This window comes from Neopsephotus bourkii, unplaced genomic scaffold, assembly GCF_033783945.1.
Source record: "Neopsephotus bourkii isolate Nb327-2 ecotype Australia unplaced genomic scaffold, CSIRO-AGI_Nbou_v1 NB_168, whole genome shotgun sequence".
NCBI classification, from domain to species: Eukaryota; Metazoa; Chordata; class Aves; order Psittaciformes; family Psittacidae; genus Neopsephotus; species Neopsephotus bourkii.
Genome location: NW_026900684.1, coordinates 2,635,140 through 2,658,851, shown reverse-complemented (window position 1 = coordinate 2,658,851; position 23,712 = coordinate 2,635,140). Strand labels below are relative to the sequence as shown.

At 39.3% G+C, this 23,712-nt stretch overlaps 1 protein-coding gene across 1 annotated transcript in view; it reads right to left on the bottom strand.

The window, feature by feature from the left end:
- ZDHHC2 (zinc finger DHHC-type palmitoyltransferase 2) overlaps window positions 1-22,716 on the bottom strand; it is a 34,607-nt gene extending 11,891 nt beyond the window's left edge. Inside the window, exons 1-7 of the mRNA XM_061371008.1 lie at window positions 22,471-22,716; window positions 13,970-13,996; window positions 11,277-11,371; window positions 8,092-8,212; window positions 7,127-7,196; window positions 5,458-5,490; window positions 341-461 (exon numbers count right to left, since the gene is read on the bottom strand). Of these exons, the coding sequence (XP_061226992.1) occupies window positions 341-461; window positions 5,458-5,490; window positions 7,127-7,196; window positions 8,092-8,212; window positions 11,277-11,371; window positions 13,970-13,996; window positions 22,471-22,645 (642 nt within the window). The 5' untranslated portion in view covers window positions 22,646-22,716. The remainder of the gene's footprint in view (window positions 1-340; window positions 462-5,457; window positions 5,491-7,126; window positions 7,197-8,091; window positions 8,213-11,276; window positions 11,372-13,969; window positions 13,997-22,470) is intronic.
- Window positions 22,717-23,712: the final 996 nt, after the last annotated feature.

Below are 23,712 nucleotides of genomic sequence, written 5' to 3'. Positions count from 1 at the left end.
TACCCTAAGTTGTGAACCTAGATAATTATAATTAAAATACTAGAAAATGTCTCTGGAACTTTTGCACAGCATAGCACCAGAGTTCACAGCGCCTACTTATAATGTAAACTCCATTGTAAAATGTTTTCTAAACAATTGCATACTTGTTCTACACAGCTTCAAAATAAGGAAGAAATAAGTGAAAATTTGGAAACTATCATAAACAAGTAGTGGGCTATGATTACTAGATAAACTTCTGTGCCTCCTAGTAGGAGATACTAAATAACAATACAACACCTTGGAATCTTCGACTTCTTGTACAGTGGTAACTTCACATGCTTAAAGACAGTATGGTACTTACTGTCCAAAATTTGATAAAATACTGTAAATCCGTTGCAGCAATGAACAGGCAATACAGTAGCGAGTAAGCCAAGAAGAGAAGAAAAAATTTGTAATTGGAGAATCCTACACAGTTGTTCACCCTGTGATAATAAAATGTAAAAAATGTAATATGATGTAATAATAAATATGTGATAATAAAGAAGTAAAAATGGAATATAATGGTTAATTTTATCTCCTTTCATCCAACTTAAACTTATTTACTCCAAAAAAGTAATTAACAGCATGTAAACCAAGTTTTACTTCCTATCTCTAGTGTCTCAAGCTACTGAAACTTAGTTAGCTTCAACTCCCAAACTAGTATAGTAATTCTAACCAAAAAGTACCACAAAAAACCCCCCAAAAACTTTACCAGGTAAAACCATTTTCAACAGCTTACTGAAACTGAATTTTCACTTACTGCAGGAAATCTGTTCCCAGCATGTGACAGAAATGTGACTGCAGTTATAGTTAATTTTTTAGCTTGTAGGTAAGTTTAAGTATCCATGTTTTACTGTCAGGTATATTGCACATAACTAAGACAGTTACAAGCCAAGAAACTGAATCTCAACTGAATTTTGTGAGAATAAAAACAGTCTCATTTAATCCATATACTTTAAACTAATTGATATTGCTGTCAGAAAGATCAGCTAATTAAGAGGAGACTACATCCATGAAAGTATTTGTATGTTGAAAAGTAATTCTCAAAACATAAGAATTCATGGTAAGACTTAACTTTAGCTTTTAGAAGTGCAGGAAAAGTTATTGCAGTTATTCTCTTCTTTAGGGAGTCAGTGATGGTGATGGCAGAATAGGTAATATATGGTAATCAGAAGAGGGTAAAGTCTCAAACTACCAAATAAATTTTCACCGTACACTACTGTCATCCATCCTCAGGATGGATAAGGGGGTTGTTTGGTTTGTTATTGGCTTTACTTTTATAAAACATGCCACCTTAGCCAAACACTAAATTTAGCATTGCCATTTAAACATGCAGTAATAGCTAAGCATCTGTATCAACTACAGTTAAGGACATGCAACAGATTGCTCTAATTAAAAAGACCCACAGGATATTTTCTAAGCTCACCATAATTCTTATTGGAAAGCAAATTTATAATTCTCCACAGTAAAGTGTTCTTTTTCATTAAATGTGTCAAAGTAAGACATTCCATGATAAACTGCAAGCAATTCAGATTCCAGGTTTCTCTGATAACCCTATTTTCCTTTAATGGTATTTATTTTAGGACAGTTCTTACTTTATGACACTGTTTAGTGAGCAAACATTAAGTGAAATGTTATTCCCCAAAGATGAAATTTCTTGAATCAAAGACAGATTTCTCGTTGTTTTGTGCTATTGCATATGGTAGACACATTAAAATAAACTTTCATAAATTATTTAACTTTATTCAAATTCGAAAGAGCTGCAGACTGAGGAGTTCTTATGGGAACAGAATAGCTCATCAGAAGATTGAAGAGAAAGTAAACACCAAGGGTTTGTAATTGTACTATTTGAACCTATAATAAAACCTAAGAATGGTAGTTAGATTTGAAGTCTATGATTTCTGAGGAAGAGCAAAACTGATAAATGTACCAACAACTGCTTAAATAATGATGTGCTATTGCAGTAAAACATTCATATAAAGAACAGTCCAGGTTAAGAATTTGGACTACAGATAACATTCAAAATACTTAATCTTGAAGTACAAATAGCAGAGATACTCTCTGTCTCAAGACTAAGTTTACTGAAAGTGCCAAGCAAATAACCTACAAGACACTGAAAGTGATGCAACTTGATTAACAAAAAGCATCACAGAATGATGGAGAAATTCTTTTCAGATGACTCAAAAGACAAAGGAGAGATATTTCAAATTATTCCTAAGGTGTTCCTAATGCACCTTATTATTATTAGAGTTCTTATATACAAATTATATTTTTGGTGACACCTCAACCCATTGCATTCCTGCCTGCAGCTCCATCTATATTCAGTACTAGCACAGAAATCACTAATGCTTTTATGTCTGCATCACTTAAACCTTTTAGAGTAGTTAGAGGGCAATTAGTATTAAATATTTCCGTTTATCACAGCACTTCCATTAGTGCAGGAGTGATATCCAAAACAAAGCCCCCAGAAAAGGAGAAGACAGCTAACCTGGGACTAGGACATGACTACCATCTTACTACCTCTGCCTTCCAAACACTTCATCTTACTTTCTCTAGGTTATTTTTACCACAGCCTGTCCTCTCTCCAAAAACCCTTCTCTTAGCAGAGTATTAAAATAGTAGTAATTCCCACTAATGTTTCTGTGGTCTCCCTAAGCATTGCTTGGGTTCCTTCCCCTTCTTTCTTACTCACACGAAAAAAATCCCAACACAAAAAGCAAAGAGGACCTAATGGTATTTTCAAGGGGGCTAAACACAACCCCTTATACTGATTTGCACTGTTACTTTTGTTGGCAAAATAGCCCTGTGTTTCCCAGTACAGGATTTGATCAGCATCTGTGTAACATTTCAAACACTTTTGTCACTTCCACAGAGTTATTTTTTAAGGGTGAGCAAGGAACTATGGAAGTTTACTCAAACTAGGTAAAATAAAGCAAGGTAATACCTCTTTTTCTAGTGCATTCCTGCTACTTGGAGTAAAATAAGAACAATTTTCCAATAAGAGCATTTACATGTCTTTCAAGTACCTTCTCCACCTCTAGGTTGTGTTTTGGGTTTTTTTTTTGCAGCCATTGCTTACTAGATTAAAACCAATGAGCAACGTAAATATTCTCTCAAACTGGGTATATTTATATTGCTTGGCTACAAAGAGTGTGCAAACAGGCAAAATAAGCAAATGCTACTGACAGGAAAATTGAGTTTATTTTTCTAGAAATCTATGCCCTGGTGAAATACCACTTCACTACCCCTTCACACAACACATAAGTGCTCAGTTTATGATTTGTTATTTGATGCAATGGATTTTTATTCTTAAATTGAAGTCTACATGAAGGACATTTTCATGTACTATCCTAAAGAAGGACAACTAAAAAAATCCCAAACAGACCATAAATCTTATGAGAAGTGTGTTTAACACTGAATAATAATAATAATAATAATAGTATTGAGCCTTTTCACTGACATTTTGCCAGGAATAGCCTGACAGCTATTTTTCTTACAGCTTTCTACAGGACAGCAGTGAGAAAGCTGAAAAAAGGCAACAGCTTTTTTCTTGTAAGAAATTTGTTCTACATTCAGTGGTTTTATCTGTGTGGGTATTTTTGCTTTGAGGTTGTTTGTTTGTTGTGTTTTTTGTTTCTTAAGAAGCACACTAACAACAGTAAGCATCAGCAAGATTCACATGCTAATATCCCTACAGCAAAAAAAATATATAGGAAGTAACCCTACCCTATGTTGTTAAGTATTTCTTTAAATTGTATCTACCATACAGCTGCAAAATAAGGGGAGACTCTTAAATCATACTGCATTATGTCAGAAGCTGTAGTCAGGTTCAAGACAAACAGAGGAAGCCCTGCACCCCTTCCTCCACCACAACAAATTGATCTATGAAGGTCAAACCAGCTGCTTAGAACCGTCCACCACTGTTAGGAGATTCTTCTTTTCCAGTTGGTTTCATGTGGTAAAGAACTGCCATCTACCAGTCAATCCTCTTAACGTGAATTTTACTAAAGAATTATCTTAAGTATTTTCATGAGATACTTGCCAAACTGATGTAAAATTAATTACACATCCTGTTTACCCACTGGTTCTAAGGACTGCTGAAAAAGGACAGGAAAACAAAAAGAGGAAGGGTGGGAGGGAGAGGGGAGAAAAACCAGAAAGAAAACAAAGAACCCATAAAACTAAAAAGAGCTAACTTGCTGTTTCCACCAAGGCCACTCCAGCTGTCCTAGGAGCTTCAGTAAGGGGAGTGAGGCACAGCCCTTCCCTTTGTTTTTTAACATAGGGTAGTATTTCATCATTCAGTGCAACCAAGCCACACTAAGAAGTCCATGAAGATGAAATTCTTAAAAGAAGTTTTCTTAGTGACCAGAATTCTAGATATTCCTAACTGTAAAAACATGGAGATACCTAAGTCATAGGTCTAAGAAAAATCCTAGAATAGTTAGGGCTGGAAAGGACCTTAAGACCATCTAGTTCCAATCCCCCTGCCATGGGCAGGGACACCTCACACTAAACCATGTCACCCAAAACTCCATCCAACATAGCCTTGAACACTGCCAGGGATGGAGCATTCACAACTTCCTTGGGCAGTCCATTCCAGTGCCTCACCACCCTCACAGTAAAGAACTTATTTCTTATATTTAACCTAAACTTCCTCTGTTTAAGTTTGAACCCATTACCCCTTGTCTTTCCATACCTCACAATTAGGGTAAAAAGACACAGTAAATAGCTCCATGTCCTGGGTTCAGCAGTAGCAGGCATTTTTTTCCCCTTCTTAGTAGCCAGTGCAGTGCTGTGTTTTTGACTTTCAGCCTGGGAACAACACTGATAACATTGATGTTTTTAGTTGCTGCTCAGTAATGCTTACTCTGACCAAGGACTTTCTGAGTCTCATGCTCTGCCAGGGAGGAGGGGAAGCCGGGAGGAAGCAGAGACAGGACACCTGACCCAAACTAGCCAAAGAGGTATTCCATACCACAGCACGTCATGCCCACTATATAAACTGGGGGCAGTTACCCGGAAGGGCTAGATCATTGCTCGGGTCGGGCTGGGTATCAGTAGGGGGGTGGTGAGCGATTGTATTCTCTTCCCTTGTTATTTCCCTTATCATTATTATTATTGATGGCAGCAGTAGTGGTTTGTGTTATACCTTAGGTACTGGACTGTCATTCTTTTAACCCTTGGGAGTTACATTCTTTCAAATCTCCTCCCCATCCCTCTGGGAGCAGGGGGAAGAAGGGAGGGGGAGTGAGTGAGCAGCTGTGTGGCTCTGAGTTACCAGCTGGGCTTAAACCACGACACTGCAATAGTCCTGAAAGACCAGTAACTTCACATAAGCATCTAACTGCAGGAACAGTGAAGCATCACCTTCATAACCAGCCCCTCAAGAATTTACAAAATCATAAAGAAGAAAAGGAAAGCCAATAGTACACTTACCAAGGGCAATGGTGATCCATTTTCAAAATACATCTTAAAAAACCCCAACAGAATTCATAGCATAGCAAAAGGCAAGAAGAAAAAAAAGAAAAAAAAAAAAAGGTCAGATGCAGAGTTACATGTCAGATTTAAATTATTCACATACAGATTAAGAACTGCCCATATGTACTACTGGTTACCTAATCTATTTTAAAAAGGTATCTATTTAAATTCAGGTAATATAGTTTACCTAAAAGTAAACTGGAGATAACCCAAACTCATGACACTTGTTCTGTCAAGAGCATAGTCATTTAAGACAACACAGCCTGTAACTTCAACCCTAGGATTTGGTGCTCATTCTGAATTGGTTTTTCAACTGTTGTTTATTCTCTGACAGAGACTTAGAAACTAGGCTAGTTCAATTATTATATTCTTAGTGATGCAACAAAATCTATTTCCAAGTACATGATTTGCTTTTCTAGAAATATATAGGTGTTAAAAAAAAACCCACAAGGTTTTTAATAGCTTACCTTGTATGAAAAAACCCAAACTTTTTTTCAATTAATCACCGTCCATGAATAAAACATGCACAAGAAAATCAGATGTAACTGACTTAAGTGAATTGTGACAAGGTAAGGTAAATCAAGGTATTCTGCAAAATTTATTCACTAATAGCCTTCTGCAAATTACTCACATTTCATAGGATAACACAGGTCATCCTTTTTCTCCACCCTGCTCAGACATGGGAATGCTCTTGTCTTACATTACAACCAGAATCCCATACAACACAACCAAGATCCTCCTTCTGCCTCAGCTCAGCTACTCTTTCAGTGCCTCAGCTGTTTTGCTAGACCAAAGAAAAGTCATCTCCCTTCACAACCATGTTGAGAGGTTTGATGCATTATCAGCTGAAGAGCTCCTGGACCAACAGCCTTAAAGCTAAGAATAAATCAATTGCGGAGGAAGCCCCTTCTCTAAAGTTAGAAATTTAAATCACTGAGGGCAAAGTGGAGAACGACACAGACACTCAAGCTAAATGGATAGAGGTCAGACTGAAGAACAGCCAAAATAACATTAAATTAGAAATCAGTTAGACTTCTGGGGAGCATCGCTATGAACTTCCTTTTGTGTTAGACAAACAAAACTTGTATTTTATGACTTCAGTTAAAAATGGGGGATGCTTTGTTGTTTCTTTCCTTAAAAAAACAACAAAAAAACCTCAACCCTGCAAGTTATCCAATGAAAAATAGGATATTAAGTTTATTACCTCAGATAAGATGCAAGTGACATCATGATTAGATTGACATGGGTAGTGATATTCAGATTCTAACAAAAGAAGCAAATTTTTGTTTATCAGCTATTTTTGGTTACATTCTTAAGGAAAGTTCTTTATTAATATTCATCATTTTAACCTTTATGTAAAGAATGTATAAGACCGTATAATTAATGCTGGCATCAAGAAAGCCATCAAATGAATTTGAGTAAGGTACAGACTTCCCTAGAAGTAAGTAAATAAAAATTAAATCTGAAAAAATTCTAAGGGGGAAAAAAAAAGCTCATATGCTAAAACATTAAATCTGAAAAACCTATGCACAAAATATAAAGGCTCCGTGTCAAAAAACAAAAAAAACAAAAAGAAAAAAAATCCATTAATTCAGAAAAAAAACACTTATTTAAAATATTTTCTTACTTGTCACATACAGAGCAGTGATGGCAACGGTCTGGTTTTACAAGATGGCATCTGTCACAGTATCTGATTGCTAAAGGAAAAAGTTCCAAGATTAGATTTCAATGTACAGTTACACATCTTGATTCCTGAGGTCTGCAAAATGTAAATACTAGCAGCTCAGCCCAGCAGAACCCCCAGGAAAACATTTCAGCGTGGTCAGAAACAGTTTCATTCTGTAAGTACTTGCAATGCTGAATCTGGCAGAGTGCACTCAAAAAAGTTCAGTTTTTGCAATCTCTGCTAATCATGCTAATCAAGCTCTCTCTTCCAAACCCCTCAGCTCTGCAAAAAAACCCACTGAATCAACAAAACTCACAAACAAAAGTCGTACTAGATGGGAAAACCTTTAAAGACTGTTCAACAATATGGCTATTTTAAGCTATTATTCTAAGAGCTTTAATTCACTATATGAGATTATCTCCTGGATTTGTTTAGATAGCAGGCATTTACAAATGTACAGTATCAGTAGGTTAACATTAACTCTTAGCTTGTTCTTGCAATCAAACAACCAGCAAGTAAAGCACCAAGTTTGTTACTGTGATCTAGCTGTACATGACATGCAGTGATTAATTATTTTTTTGGTTTTTTTCAACCTATGAAGAAGTTGATGCAGTTAATGACTGCTACAGGCTCTTCTACAGTTGGTATTACAAGCTATTTGTTAATGTCAGTTTGCAAACATTTAGCAAGGCATTGTCAATCCACTTTTAAATCCTAAATCATATGCAGCAATTTACTTTCCAACAATGTTCCCACTTAATTAATGTAGCTGCATAAAGTTATATTAAAGGTTTGGGTCACTTTATTTTATAAAGTATGAAAAGCAGATCTTCCCTACAATCCAAACCTTTGGATTTTTTTATTTAATTAGTTTAGGTAATACATCAAGACACCTGCCTTTAGTGGTCTCCTGAACACCTATTTACCTCCAGACATTGTCCGTGTATAGATTGGAAGATCCTTGGCTGCCCGTCTTAAGACTTCTTGTTGGGATTCACCTCTAGGCTCCCTCTCTAGGGATTCCTTGTCTGAATATGATAGATGAAACTGGAATAATTTTTAAAATCAAAGATATGTTAGCAAATTCCAAGTTAAGTATCTGCAGAGATGTAAAGAGAAGTAAATATTCATTTCGTAATGATGAATTTGCAGCACATACACGGTACTACAGCAAATAACCCAGTGTTCTTAAGACCCCTAATTTAGTTTATGACAACTAAAGACAAAATTATAATTACTTCTGATTTGGTATTGATGCAATGCTGAATGTTTCCAGAAGTAATAAGCACTGTTCAAGAAGAGGCTCAAGCGCTTAGCATTCCTTTGAAAGGTGAGTGAATTTACTTCCGTAATACTAAATATTATATAGTTAATATAAGCTAGGTACCAGTCTTTAACTGAAAGAAAATACACTACTAGTAATAGCAGAAAAGATAACGTTAATTTATCTTCTGGTGTCTCATGTTTTCCTTTTTATTCTTTGCCACTGGAGACTCGCTGTTCTCTTCACCAGCTGTTAGGATGTGTTACTTCAGAGACTGGCTGAGAGAAGGAAGAGATGGGTATCCTGTATGACAGAATAACCACTTAACATTTTCTTGCATGAAAGGACAGCTTCTGTCACTGCAAAAATGGCCACAAGAAACATTGCTCTAGTAAAAACTGAGAGGGTAAAAATTACTGAAAGAGATGCACAATATACATGACACAGTCCAGATTTCCTACGCTCTTAAGTCCTCTGCAACACAGTGACATAGTCAGCTTTCACTGTAGCTTCAAGAAATGGGAGATGCCAAAGCTTCTCTACCAGAGAAACAGGATACAAAATCACCTCTGAAAAATCAAGCACTTTTCCTGACAAATACGGATGTCTCTAACCTGTACTGGAAATACAAGACCTCTGAATAGTGTTTATGTCTACAGAAAGGTTAATCATTGTAATATTCCCCCCCCAATGGAAGCGAGGCATGCAAAACTAAGAAAGCAGACAAACATACAGTTAGCAGCCTATTCTCCCCTACACAGAGAAGGCACCACTTTACGTTCCTAACAAGACTCACAATCTTCCAGCAGAAGCTGGAGCTTCTCTATTTAGCATCAGTTTCTCAAGACACCTTTTGTCTTTTTTCCCTAGCAAGAACACACTCTTGCTAACACCTGAATTGATTTATATTGGGATACATAGGATTTTTCACTGCAGAAACTTGAGTCAGAATACTTTATTTTTGGAATGTGTCCTGTTTGATGTACATGGAGCTATTGTACATTCACTTTGTATTGGTTCTCACAGTTGTCCTAAGTCTACAAAACCTTCCTGCCTGGGAAACCATCTTCTCTCCCACCTTCATGTAATGATTGTATACAGCTAGTGAGCCATAAAAGTACACATAGGTACAGAATGGCACACACTAAAGTGAAGTCCCTCAAAGTCTCCCTAAGGGAAACTGCAGCTGGAACTTTAGAGTTTTCATACGTGTATGAAGTTGAAATAAGCTTGAAGAGAAATATACAGGCTGCATGGTTTGCACCACCTGCAGTATCCATTAAAAGAAACCACAAAATCTTTATCTGTGTTTTCAGCCTTCAAACAAGTATTTGTTATAGGTGGTACAGCGGTTCATTTACAGACTTTGCTTTACTGCATCAGGAAGAAGACATGGAACAAGGATGTCACTTACTGCCAGCAACATTGTGTAAATTCAAAGAACACAGAAACACCATACACTGCTTTCTATTACCCAATTTCAATACTTCTAATATCCCATTTGAAATTCTCCAGTAGCATTGTATGATGGCTTTGAAATCCACTGTAATTACTAAGGATTTGTCAAAATGTTTTGGAAGTCTTTTACTGGCATCAACCCAGTGATTTGAAATCCCTTCTAATTATCACTACACTCACCATATAGATACACATACTTTGCTGCAATTACCAAATGAAATGGGTTCTTAATTTATTTCACTCCTCTCTGCCCCAAGCTGTAGTAAAGACTGCAGTGTGAAATTCAAGGAAGATGCCAATTATTTTGAATTATCTACTTGTTTCCACTATTACACATCTTATTAGTGAATAAAGACTATTCAGAAAAGAACTTCCACACAACAGACAGCAGAAATCACAAGCTATTTATTTTGTGTTGCCATAGTACTTATAGAAACTGCAGTTTCAAGTCCATGCCAAAATAAGCATTGGCTTTGTGGATATTTCAAACTGCAGACTAGCCACAGCATGATGATTCTTGACCTCAGAGTTTGTCTGAGAATGCACCTACTGAGGACTGTGGGATATCTGTACAAGGACAGGACGGAAGAGGCTAAAAAGGTGTGCTGCTTGTACCAAGCTGCACGGGGAGGTTTTTCATCAAGGTTATTGACAGGTTTGGGGTTTTGTTTGTATTTTTGTGGTTTTTTTTTTTTTTATGTTAGAAAGAACATGAAATTAAAATAATTTAAAAAGCCAATACAGTACTAAAAGCAATTATCTTGAGGCTACATTATGTTAAACTCAGTTTTGTGTATTAATATTCTCCAAGACAACTGAATCCTTCTTTAACACTTCTAAACTAGCTGGACTTAGACTTGGGGTATAGGTTTACTCAGACCTCTTTTCCATGCAGCTCCCCTTCTTGCCTAGCCAGCTGTGACTTCCCAGCATCAGTTTACCTGTTTGTGTGCTCATGTCGCAAACCTCAAATTCCTTCATACCAAAACAGATGGGGAAGAAGTTCTAACTCAGAGGACAACAGACAGATGCTGACAGGCAATATGCCTTAAACATAGGGAAATCAATTTTGTGCCCCATGCAAAGACTTAAGCTGCTAGGTTGAGCAACTCTGATTTTTCAAGTGGAGAGCTTTTTTCTTCTTAGTATCATAAACACAATGTAATTTTACAAAGCAATTAAAAAACCTTTTAAACTTAGAGAAGGTGTAATTTTTTTTGTCTTGGTCATTACGCTGTTTGCAATCTTACTGCCGTTGAGCAGCTCTAACGACCATCTGTATTTTCTACAGTGTAAAACTACATGAAATCAGAGCCTAAGATATTAAAAAACTACAAAATCAGGCATTTGAGTAGGCTACTTCAGAAACAAAAGTGAAGTTTATCTTACTTCTTTTGAAGGATTCATTGGTAGCGTAAAGATTGTTTTCCAATATGACCAGACGAACAGCATGAAAAATATGTGGTAAGCAACCAGGCACACAACTAAAATCAAAAAGGAACAGAGTTAATACAAACAGACCAGCGATACTATAGTACTTACTAATGGCTGCTATATATATCACAGATAGTTACCCTAACAGATGTAAATAGAGCCTCTGCAAAAGCTTAACAACAAAAATACTGCACTGCAACTTTACATAAGACAAACAGACACTTTGTAAGGAAAGTCATGATACAGGCTACACACATTACAAAACTGTGAGGGGAACAGTTAAAAGCCTATGAGAACCCCGTAATTATTTAGCAAGCATTTACGCATTTTAAATCCTACTTAACCGATGTACCTCTTTTTTAGTTTTATAAAACATGTATAGATACTTCTAGCCATGCAAAAGGAAAAAAAAACAAACCAAAACCCCCAAATCTCACAAAAGGAAGTACAGCTATCTAAACAATGACTACAACAAGGGGAGTCTTCAAGTGGCTATGCATATGATATCTGAGCAGTAACCATAACCAGTTAATCTGTTTTCCTAGATTTTTAGGAGGGAGGACAGTAGGATGGTTTTAAAAACCCTGCAGGTTCTTTAAATTCGAACATTCACTCACTACGTGACATTCTTCATAGCCAGTGATTTATTCTTTGATTTCTTTTAATAGATGCCAGTCAACACCTACCATGATGAGTTGTTTTACCAGCATACAGAAGGTAACATCTTTTCCAAAGAGCCTGCCGTGGTGTTTCCATTTAAAATCTCTCACTGTACCAAGCAAGTCATCACAGTAAATCCAATACTTGTATCCTGTGATAAACTTGCTCTAACACACAAGAAAACTTATTTTGTTGGATTTTTTTTCTACTCGGGCAGAGAAGCAGAAAATAGAGAACAGTTAGGCCAGCAACAGTCAAAAATACTATTTCTCTGCTGTACAGATGAACTCAGATCATAGACAGCTCAAGGTTATATGTGGCTATGTGGTCAAATAGCCTTTATACAACTTGTATAAATTCTTCATCAAAAAAAAAAAAACATCATAAAGGGAAAGTTGTGTACTTTCACTACACAATCTGAAATACTGCCCTTTTATGGTTAGCACATGTTTTCACATACACAATGATATTTAGTGCTAGAGAACTTTCTGTAACACATGTATGACGGTGTATAAATGCAGGAACAGTAGATCAGTATGTTCTTGGGTTTTGTAATTTTGCCTCAAAAGTAACACTGAATAAATGTTTCTAGTGTTGAAGTTTTGTTTACTCAAAAAAAGCAGAAACACAGTAAATATTTATTCTTATTCACTAGGCAGTTAAAAAAACAATACACAAAAGCTAACAGAATATGAGGAGCAACCCTGCAGAGAGCTTTTGAGATGACAGGGGAAAAGAGCCATATGCCATGTCTATAAACTGGAAAAAAACCTCATCGATATAAGTAAGCAATGGAACTGGACTCCCCATCAAGCGTAATACATTAATTGACCATCTGGTTATTGCACAAGCACCTGGCAGGAACAGCCTGCGTTTTTACCAAAACATTTCTATTAACTAAAAAAACCCACCCTGATTTATTCAAACTAAATCAGTATTTTTTTAAACAACAGTATATTCATGGCACTACGTGAGAGTAAGGTAGGGCAAGTTACATCAGTCCTGTTTGCTATGCATTTACTAATCTGCATTAATATTTTATTGTTGTGAGAATAATGGTAACTGATAAGAAGATTCCTTTTCATACACTAAAAAACTTGGACTGCTGGAGGAAGACAAAATTTTAGCCTGAAGACATTGCCCCATGTTTCCCCTTTAAAGTCTGCACAAGATTTAAGCTCTTCTTGTTCACTCATGCACCTCAGTTCTCCAACCTGGCCAAGGTCCTGATCAATCACTTCTCCCAGATTACCTACCCACCAGTCTCCCTGCACCACAAAGTGACCCTGACCCACCAGCTGCTCCACTGGGTCTTTTAATTAGTAAACACTTAGAAGTGAGCGAGTCAGCAATGACATAGTAAATCATGCTGGAATTACACAAGTGTAAAATGCATTCAGTTTGCCTCTTAAGACAGAACTCTTTCCTGCAAAACCTTCATGGAACCACACTTTACATTGCCATTTTGTGCTGTGGTATTAAAACAGCATCTGGAACAGCAATCTAAACATGCTACAGCCTTGGGGTACAAACTCCAGTGACCGCTAATCAGGCAGTTTCATTATCTTCTGAAAAAGTTATGTATCTGAAGGCTTCTGTTTCTTCAAGGACAGAAAAAAATGCAGAAGAAAATAACCTCCCATTTAAGTATGTTGCACTCTGCACAAACACTGCTCATCTTTAGAAGTCCTGGTTTTACAAGAGCTTTACTTGTTCCGACTGAAAAATTTGAAAAACAGAATATAAGGATTATTTTAGCTGACACTTCAGAAAGCCAGTGAGTAGAGTTAAAAGTTCTATTTTTTTTTTTTTAATCTTGATTTGGAATAGCAAAAGCAATACTCAGGAAAAGCAGGATAATAAGAGAAGCTGAGGAATACAAAAAAGTACACTTACTTGAAACAGGTTAGATCTGTATCTCAATACCACTAGTAAACTACCCTGATATATGAATTCCACTTATAAACAGCTAATAAAAATCAACTTACCTTTTTCTCCAATATTTGTCATTGTCACTGGAAAATGAGAAAAAAGGACAGAGTAAAAATGATGTTTAAGTAGCAAATGATGTAACTGAATATTTTAAACTCTTTTTCAACGAAAGTGGGGAGAGCAATCACTAAAAAATACAAGCTGAAGGCCACACACTATTCAGCTTTTATGCTGTGTACATTCATGGCAAGAATAGGTAGACAATGCCAATTGCTTATCAGGTTTTTTGGTTCCCATTTCCAGGCCAAGTTCCTAGTACTCACTAGCACCTCCATCTATCTGAAGTTACCCAAGTTTAACCCAAGAAAAGCCACCTCTGTGGAACAGTTGTTTCTTTAACTGTGGCTGTACAGGCTTTACTGTTTCCATACATTATGCTCTTGAGGCAGAGGTGTCGGGCTCCAGAGGTAGTTTTGCAGCAATACTCAGTGATACCTTAGATCTCCAAGGCATAAAAACCTGAAGTAGACAAAAGCTGCATTTCCATCAAGAAACTGTCCATACATTACAGGATTTGGGAATAGTAAGAGAGGCACAAGTATGTCAGCCATGGAGTGAAGTACAGTTATGTATCAGTCACCGCATTTATTAAAGAGAATAGACCTTTTTTTTCTTTTTTTTTTTTTTTATACCTATATTCCACCCCCAGTCATATTTAAAAAATAACCACCCCACAACAGGTAACTCAGAGATTGTAAACTCCCAAGTGATCAAAAACCCCATGGTGCTCTTTCCTCTCCACCCAAACCACACATCTGCCCATCCCAATTAAGCAGCCCACAACTGTGAGCAAGAGGACAGTATCTGTATGGATTTCTCATCCCCTCTTGCTGTCCTAATAAAAATGGCTGCTCTTCAAACAGCAGGCACAAGGCAACTCCTACTGAAAGGCCAAGCAGCCACACTGTCCTATTCTGATGTATTAAACTTAGGCGTGTTGACAGAGTGAAAGTCACTATTTAAGTATATCTTGCACAATGTAAGGATGTACCATGGGACCAGTGCTGCTCAACACCTTAACTAATGCTCTGGAAGGGTGAACATTTATCAGATGACACCATGCTGGGACACCAGCTGATATGCCTGTGTGCAGGACTGCCATCCAGAAGACACAGACTGGAGGAATGGGCCAACAGCACCTTTAGGACATTCAACAAGGGAAAAGGTCATGCACCTGTAAAGAAACAACCCCCTGCAACAACACAGCCTAGGGACTGTTTTTCTAGTTCAGCCGTGAACTAGTTCTAGACTAGTTTTCTAGTTCAGTTAAGAGAAGTCTTTAGAGCTTGATAAGCTAAATCTATCTAGACAACCCCTAGAGAGAAGCTGAGGGAATATGCATAGACATTTAAATCTGAGGAGCAGAGATGCTACAGTACAATAATGTGCAAGAACTGTAAAACTGTATGCAAACAGGGATTCACCGGCAAAAAAAACAGGAGACACCTTTAGAGCTGATGTGTAACTTAAAGGTGCTGGAGCTCTCTGATAGGACAAACTAGCCACTTCTCAAATTCTGATATTAATTTCTCCACTTGGTATGGTCCGCAAGGTGCACAGACATTTTGCCAGTCTGCTTGGAATAACTGCTCTCTGCTAATTGAAAAGCCACAGCCAAGCATACATTGCAGAATCACCAGTTTCAAACTACAATCCACCAACCTTTCACAATGACTTGTGATATTTTTCTCTCTTAACAAGGGAATGGCACAGAACATTGCTGTGAAAGCAGTTGTCATGTTTCACACACACACCTCCAACCTTAGATAAAATGTATTAATGGATGTGTTTGAGACTTTTACATTTTCCACATGTCTGTAAGTAAAGGACTAATACAACTAAAAAATCCAAATTCAGATTTCTACCTGGCCGCAAGCCCACTTCACAATTTCTGCCCTCTCTTCGGAGTCTGTACCTGCTCTGCAGACTGCCTTTTCACCTTCTGTAGTATCTAGCTTAGAAGCCAAATGTTCCTGACAGTCAGGAGCTGTAGACCATGAAAGCTAGAACTTAAGTGCCCAAAGATGCCAGTTAATCCCATCAGAGTGAGAACCCTTTCTTTTTTTTTTTTTTTGATACATCTTGTCATTTTAATCTCTTCTAGCACCTGAGTATAACTCAAAATTACTTGATACACTCCTGAGTTACAAAGCGTAAGAGACTAAAGTATAAAAGGCAAGGTTGAAGAGAGATGCCAGCATCTTCAATCTTACCATCTTTTTTCTCCACACTTACTGCAGCTGGTGTTCATGAGGAGACTGGCTGAGCTGCTTAACAAAAAAAACATGGAAAGTAATTTTCTAACATGAAAGAACTCCTCTAATCTTGGATTTGATCAAAGAAACATTTGCTATTTTCCCTGCCTTCTGAACAGCACACCTGATGTATTTATTTAAACCAAATTTTATTTTTTTCAGTAGATTCAGTGATAGAGATTTGCTATATTATTCAATAATATTCAATCGTACAGTCTTCTGTGAATCATTTATACTAATATTTCTGGCAGTTTTCTAATTTCTCTTGCAAGGGGTTATATTCACTGCTGATAGTGTACAGAAAAGTAGGTCAGGCTGTGCATCCTGTCCTTAATAAATATCAGCTTAAATGTGAATTCACTCACTAGTAGTCAAATAGCATATGAATAATAAGGGTAAAAAGCATTTATGTCTACAATAGCTTAAAATACGCACCAATAACACGCCAATCCTAACCATTAAGCAATTTCTACAATCTGGGAGAAAACAAGGTAACACTCTGAGAGGGAAATGGAATGATACTGTTGTATACTCAGAGATGGAGATAATTATAAAACTATGACCTGTCTTCCAGAAGTCATTACAAAGTTACAGCTCTGTTCGGCTGAGATACTGCATTCATTAAGAATCAGCCTTCCACTGCTAAAGCATCAGGATGCCATTTACAGTTCAGTACTAGCAGACTATCACATAATTAGAGCCTCTCTGCTTCATTACACAGCTTGCAGACAGTGCTCATGAGAATTAGGGATCAGTCTAGGACGTATGCAGGACTTCAGCCAACATAGATGCCAATTTTCTGAGCCAGAAACATCATTCCCTGCTACCCTGAGCCCCAGGCAGCCAGAAACAGAAACAGCACATGAGTAATCAGTGCTGCTGAACAGCCTATGTTTGCAAAAATCAATAATGACTGAGGACAGAAAGTTGTGTTACAAAAGACAGAAAAAAAGCCCAGGATGGAAAGGACACCCAGAGAAGCCAGGAAAATTCATCCCACATTTGCTAGTAGTCTTCCCCACCAGGAGAAAGTTACGCAGCATTCGAAATGTTGCCCTGGCAAGCAAAGAGGCACCACAGTATCTCAAACCTGCCTGTCACAACTTCATCACCTAATTAGTTTGCTAAGAAGAGAAGCCACACTGCTATGCCCCTTGCACTGGGTCAGACCTTAATTCAGTGATAGAACTGGATTTCCCATTTCTTGAACTGTGGCTCATTTTCTCTGGAAATCTTTATTCTTGCTCACCCATGGAAAAATTAAGGCATTTGTCTCCTAGAGACATAGCAAGACACATTGCTACTACAAACCCCAAAAGATTTTGGAAGATAAAATTCACTTAAAGAATTGGTATTCATTTTCTAACATTAAATCTTGCTTTACTTTTAAAGCCAAAAATCAAGCTCCTGACCCTTATACTAAATGTAATGGTTAGATTAAAAAAAGATAGGAGAAAGCAATTTTTTTAAAGCTTTGATGAAAGTAGACATACAAAATCTTGCTTCCATATTTTAAGTACATTTGCTAAATATTTAAAACTTTGGAATGGGAAAATAAGATACATCTGATTCAGAGACTCTGCAGCCACATTTATAAATAGCTGTTTCTCTCAAACTTCGTAGAGTTTAACATCTTGGCTCTGATCCACAAAACTAAGTACATATTTTATCTTTATAGTGTTGTTTGAAACTGTGAAACACTGATCTATAGATGCAGTTTTACTCAGCTCTCTGTACACATAAAAGTGTTTTATAGTTGTGACAAGTGTTCTATCATTGCCTGCAACAGTTCTTTAGAAAAAAAATAAATCAGTACTTACAGTAAAAACTACTTCTTTCCTAGGCAGAGCAGTGGTTTGCATTGATTCTGAGTGACGAGGTGGAGACTGCCACCAGTTCTTCACTTCAGGACAAAATTAACAGAAATATTTCTGGGAGACTGATGGTTGGCATAAGTAGTTATCAATAACCCACACATCTGGATTTGACAGTATTTGTGAATGTTTCAGTAAATTCCTCTTAACCCTGTGCCCAGCAAACTATATCACCATACACACCAACCCAGCAGCAAGCTGCTACCTGGTACTTTTTTAGTTAAGGTCACGACGCCACTGCTTTTGGATTGAGTATGACTAAGGACTGATCCATCTTTCTGCTTTACAAACTTCCATTTACTTTCCAAGTCACACAGACTAACTGAAGAGTGAAAGCTATTCCTAAAGAAGTTGTTGATCAGATTGCTCTTAGCAAACAGAGTATACCCTGAGAAGAATACCCAAGAAGTTACTATGTATCAAGTACTGTTCAATCTTTAACTGAAAACGTAATCTTATCTAACAATTATATCCTCACCACAGACCTCATGCTTTTAACTTAAAGCCATGGTTTGAATTTCAAGGTACAAAACCTATAGGTAGTAAGTACACTAGGCACTACATGGAGAGATAACCAGTCACGCTTAACAAAGACTTGAGTTCAGTTTCAGAAGTAGAGAATGGCAGCTGCCACTTGTCTGAGAAGGAAATTAAATTAAATTTGAGAAACATAGAGCAGTACTACTGGCTAAAATTCAGAAGCCTATTTTGCTTCACCTGCCAGTTTTGAAGCTTTCCTGAAAGTAACCAGGGAACTCAAAGAGGAAAAAATATGGTGTTTGCAAATTATGGCATTAAAAAAACCAAATCTGCATTGACCAAAGTCTTTTGCTACCTTAACAGCCAAAGTACAGACAGGGTATTTAACTGGTATTTGGCAACTGCCAACTGCAATATTACAACGTATGGGTACTTCTATAGCCAAATGTAAGCTGTACATGATTGCAAGACATGAGCAGCAATTACTATTCATCCTTTGATCCATCTGGAGAACATCCTGAGGAAAGAGCTCAAATCCATCTGATCAAATCTTGGGCCTCACCTTTTTTTTTTCCTTCCTGTTTTTTTATCCATCAGTTTCTGTCTCCATATTTTTTATCCATCAGCTTCTGATCCCCTGATGACACTGCGCCATGCCTACAGGGCACTCATTAATTCTGCCTCTAAACTGTGATGAATTAAGCAGCTTTTTATCCTGCTGTAATTCTATTCCACTGATGTTAAAGGGAGTCAAAACCCTTAATTCAGCACTAATCAATCTGATCCTCTAGCAAAAATCATTCATGATCATTAACATCTTTAGCAGCTGGATGTCATTCCACATTTTCCTGTTCCTCACTGACAGTAGCTGTGGCCAGATCTCAGTCTCATATTCTACTCCAAAACCAGAGATGAGGCTTATGAGCATTTCTCACTGTATTGTGAATGTCTTGTCCACCTCCTCAACTGTGCTGAATTCATTTATTCTTCACCAAATTGGGTAAACCACTCACTAGGTGACAGTATTTCTTTCCCTTCCCTTAAGTAGCCAGAAAGTGCTTATTATTTATTTGCATGTTCCACAGCAAATCTATTTTCCTTCTTCAACTTACAAATTCAAGCTGCATTTTTGGACAGGACCCCCTGAGCAAAAGCATCCCTAGAATTAAGATCAGCAACATGTAAAAACTGATCAAAACTGAACATATATTCACAGTTCATCAGTGCAGTCGTTATTGTCACTAAAAAACATGTTCCACAGCACTGTCAAATTTTGCCATTTTCCTTCTTATATGCAACTCCAAACCACAAACTGCCAAGAAAACGAAACAAAAAAAAAAAACAAACAGGATCTCAACATCCAAGTTTGTCCAAAACATTTCTGACCAACATCTACTAGAAACTGCGAAAAACTACTGGTTACATGTTATCCAAAGGATGGAGTGAAATGCTAAATGCTACTCAGTAGTTTACTCAGCTTTAGGGATGAAAGGGATCATCTTAGTAGACTTTTTCTTTCTTTAAAAAAATGTGCAATTTCCCTCTTAAAACACCTGATTGAAATTGCAAAAAATACATTCAAGATACTACATTTGAAACAGTTTCGCATTATTAAAAGCTTACAACTTCACTTACAACTGTGCAAAGTCCTTGCAAAGTCCTACTGCACAATGGTTAACACTGTTCCCTGTATCATTAGCATCAATGACAGTAAGCTGCAGTAAAATAAGCAGCTAGATGCATCCTCTTTAGCAATCAGTGCTACTGGAATTAAAACGCATTGAGTAGACAGGCTGGCTTCAAAGTGCTGAAATGCTTCCAGTCTATTCCTGCCATTGGCTTTCATTCTCAGAGTTGTTAGCTGTTCCTTCTGTTGTTTACAGTAAATATTCATCAGTAAGACAAGATGTAAGTTTATTTTATCTTAATATGCCAAAACTGAGGGAAAACATCCAGATACAGATAAAATATGGAATTAGTGGAACTTGCGGACAACTATTAGGCTGAATTCAAAAACTGGTGAGCCAGACAGAATGGGAAAGGGGTGGGGATGAGGTAGGGAACAAAAGTCATCTTTGTCCATAGAGAAGAGCTCAGTAGAAGATATTTTAGCAGAGGCCTATGATTCCCTCTTCCTCCCCTCCCATTGCATTACCTTTTGTTTTGACTGGTTCTCAAGGAATTACAGTACCCACAACTTAAAGCAAGTTTCAAGCATGCCACTTCCTTAAGAGGTACCTGCTTTCATGTAAGCAAAACCACAATCTTCCTCTGCTATACAGAATTACACAGAATAAAAAAAAACCCACAGTAGATCACTCAAACAGTAGTGCCTGAATCAGGGCTACTGTACTGCACAAAGCACTATGGGGCTGTGTACACTACATCAGCTGTTAACTATAGGGCCACTTTCCTCCCAGACATTCTTGCCCTTCAGCTCCCCTTTCCAGGCTCACTCATGTAGCTTCTCCCACAACCCGAGTCCCAGTTTCTAGCTGAGAAGCAGTACTTAAAACTAACAGATTTGAACGTTGTTAATAAAAAAACCCAAACAAACCAAAACCTGAAGATATAAAAAGCCCACCTCCAATTTAAGGACCACACAAAGTCTTGATACCTCCCTCCAAACCAGAGGTGCTAGGCTTGGCAATGATTTTTTTGCTTAATGTCTCAACTGCTCAGCCAAGCATCTGTAGGACAAGAATTTTATCACACTCTTCTCTTAAAAAAAAAAAAAAAAAAAAGGAAATCCAAAATTAGGTACCAGGCTGCTGAGATTTTCAACGTGAACAGCTGAAGTCTGCCAAAATTATACAGGCACATAAGTGCACTCAGCTTTAGTTGGGGATTTTCCCCTCACTGCTGTTCATTAAACATGCTAAATGACAAACAGTCACTGTGAACCTCACCTACAGTAGCAAGTAGAAACAGCAGCTAATTTGTATTCCTTCGTGCCATTCATATAGTACTCATGAAACGCCAGTAGCTGTACATTACCCTCTAAAATGCAAAGATCACAATGTTTTCTACAGGATATACCGAAACATAAGTGGATTGATTCAATGCAGCCTAGCAAGCTGGTCATTTAGTTAATCCTTCGGGCTCGACTGCTCGAATTCACAGAGATACTCAGATCACACCCAGTCTCCAGTATGCGACTATTTGCCTACCGCGACGGAGCAGCTGAGGGACACGATCGGGATGACTCCGGCATGAATTCCAGCTGCTGATGCCAAAGGACCACGAAGTTATGGCAGCTGGGCATTTTCTAGATGACTGAAGCGTGGCACGGCGATTTCCCGTTACCTATTCCTGCTCCCAGGAATAGGTAACGGGTCTGCTGACAGAAGACCCTACAGGTCTGTCTATGTGACCACATTATGTACGTGCCCTCATGCAGCACAGGGAAAGCGAAGGGGCGCTAACTTTGCGGCACAGTCCCCACTTCCCGTGTTCAAGCGGGGTGTGATCAGTCACTCCCGGTGAACGCCACGGAGGAACTCACGCCCGTGCAAAACACACGCAGCGGGTCGGGGGGGGACGACAGGGCAGCGCGGAGGCCCAGCTCATTCCCGGCCGCGCAGGGGGACCGGCCCGTGGGGGCTCGCGCTGCCAGTCTCCAGCCCAGCTCAACCCACCAGCCCAGCCCTGCCCGCCGCCGGCCGCAAGCGGCGGAACAGCCCCAGCCCCGTTCCCGGCCCAGCCACGGGCGTGGCGGGGGCGCCCAGGAGCTGACAAACAACAAACAACGCCGCTGCCCCGGCCCCATCCCGCCAGGCACAGGCGTCGGGACGCCGGCTGCGCCCTCACGGCAGGGCTCGGGAAAGGGGCACCGGGGCGGCGGCGGCACCCACCACGTCCCTGGGGACCCGCCACAGCGGCACTCACGCAGGCAGAGCTGGGTGACATAGGCGTAGTAGGACCAGCAGAGGATGCTGGAGATGAAGAGCACCGGCACCCAGTAGAGCAGCCGCTGGCAGCGCCGCCGCACGCCGCCCCAGGTGCCCGCCGCCCTGGCTGGAGGCGGCGGCGGCGGCGGTGCCGCCATCTTCCCGCACCGCATCCCGTCCGCCCGCTCGCTCCGGGGGCCCGAGCCCCGGCCGCGCACCCCGCCGGAGCCCGCCCCAGCCCCTCCCTCCCGCGCTGACAGGGTTCTTCGGCATGGCCGCTCCTCCCACTTTCTGCCAGCCTGCCTCTCCTCCGGGGCAGCGTCGGGCTGAGGAAGGGCTGCCCGAAGGGCGACAACCCCAGTCGTGGTCCTGCAGGACCCGTCGCCGCCGGCCTGTCAGGAAAGGGGACTTCCCCGCCGCCTCCCGTGAGATATAGCGGGAGTAGTGGGACGCACTCCTTGAAGTTGGGGTCCGGGCCCTGAGGCAGCTCGGCTCCCTCCAAAATGAGTTTCATGCCTCAAGCACCTAGGACATGCAGGAGCGCTTGGGTATTAGGTGGCTGGAGACACCCACAACATCTTCCCCCATTGTAAGGCCCAGTGTGGCTTCTTCCAGCTTTTCCAACCTCCAAAATAAGTGGATACTTAATGGAAATACTTTAAAACACCTCGTTAGGAAGGGCACTGCCTCACTTGTGAATCATGTCTCGGAGTAAGGTACAACAGTGGCCAAGTGTCGCAGGCAGTCATGTCATGGTGAGGCCGCAGTGGCTGGCCCCGTGCTTGTCAGATATTCGGCCAAGGGAAGGCGGCGTAGGGTTGTGCTGACTCACTCCTTCCCGAATAGTGTTATGGCCATCATAATGAAATGCCTGTGGAATGTCATAGTAAACCCAGGCTGCGGTGCAGTGTTGGTGAATTACTGTTGCAGAATTAGAAATGCCAAGCACGGCCCGTAGTATTTCTGCAATCTGCTATAGTCTCTCAGAGCACTGGCAGCATGGGAGGTAGGCAGGAGCTTGGTTAAAATGTGTTTGGACTTTGAAAAAAGGCTTGTGTAATACCACACGCTGGAGACTGAAGTGAAGTGATCACAGCATGGAAGGTGTACAACTGCCTTTGATAGAGAAACAGGCTGCGAGGGAGGAAAAAAGCTAGGGAAAATATGACAATACAATAGTAGGTGTGCTGCCAGGTTCCAGAGGATGAAACAGAGAGACAGGAAAAGAAGTTAACTATGG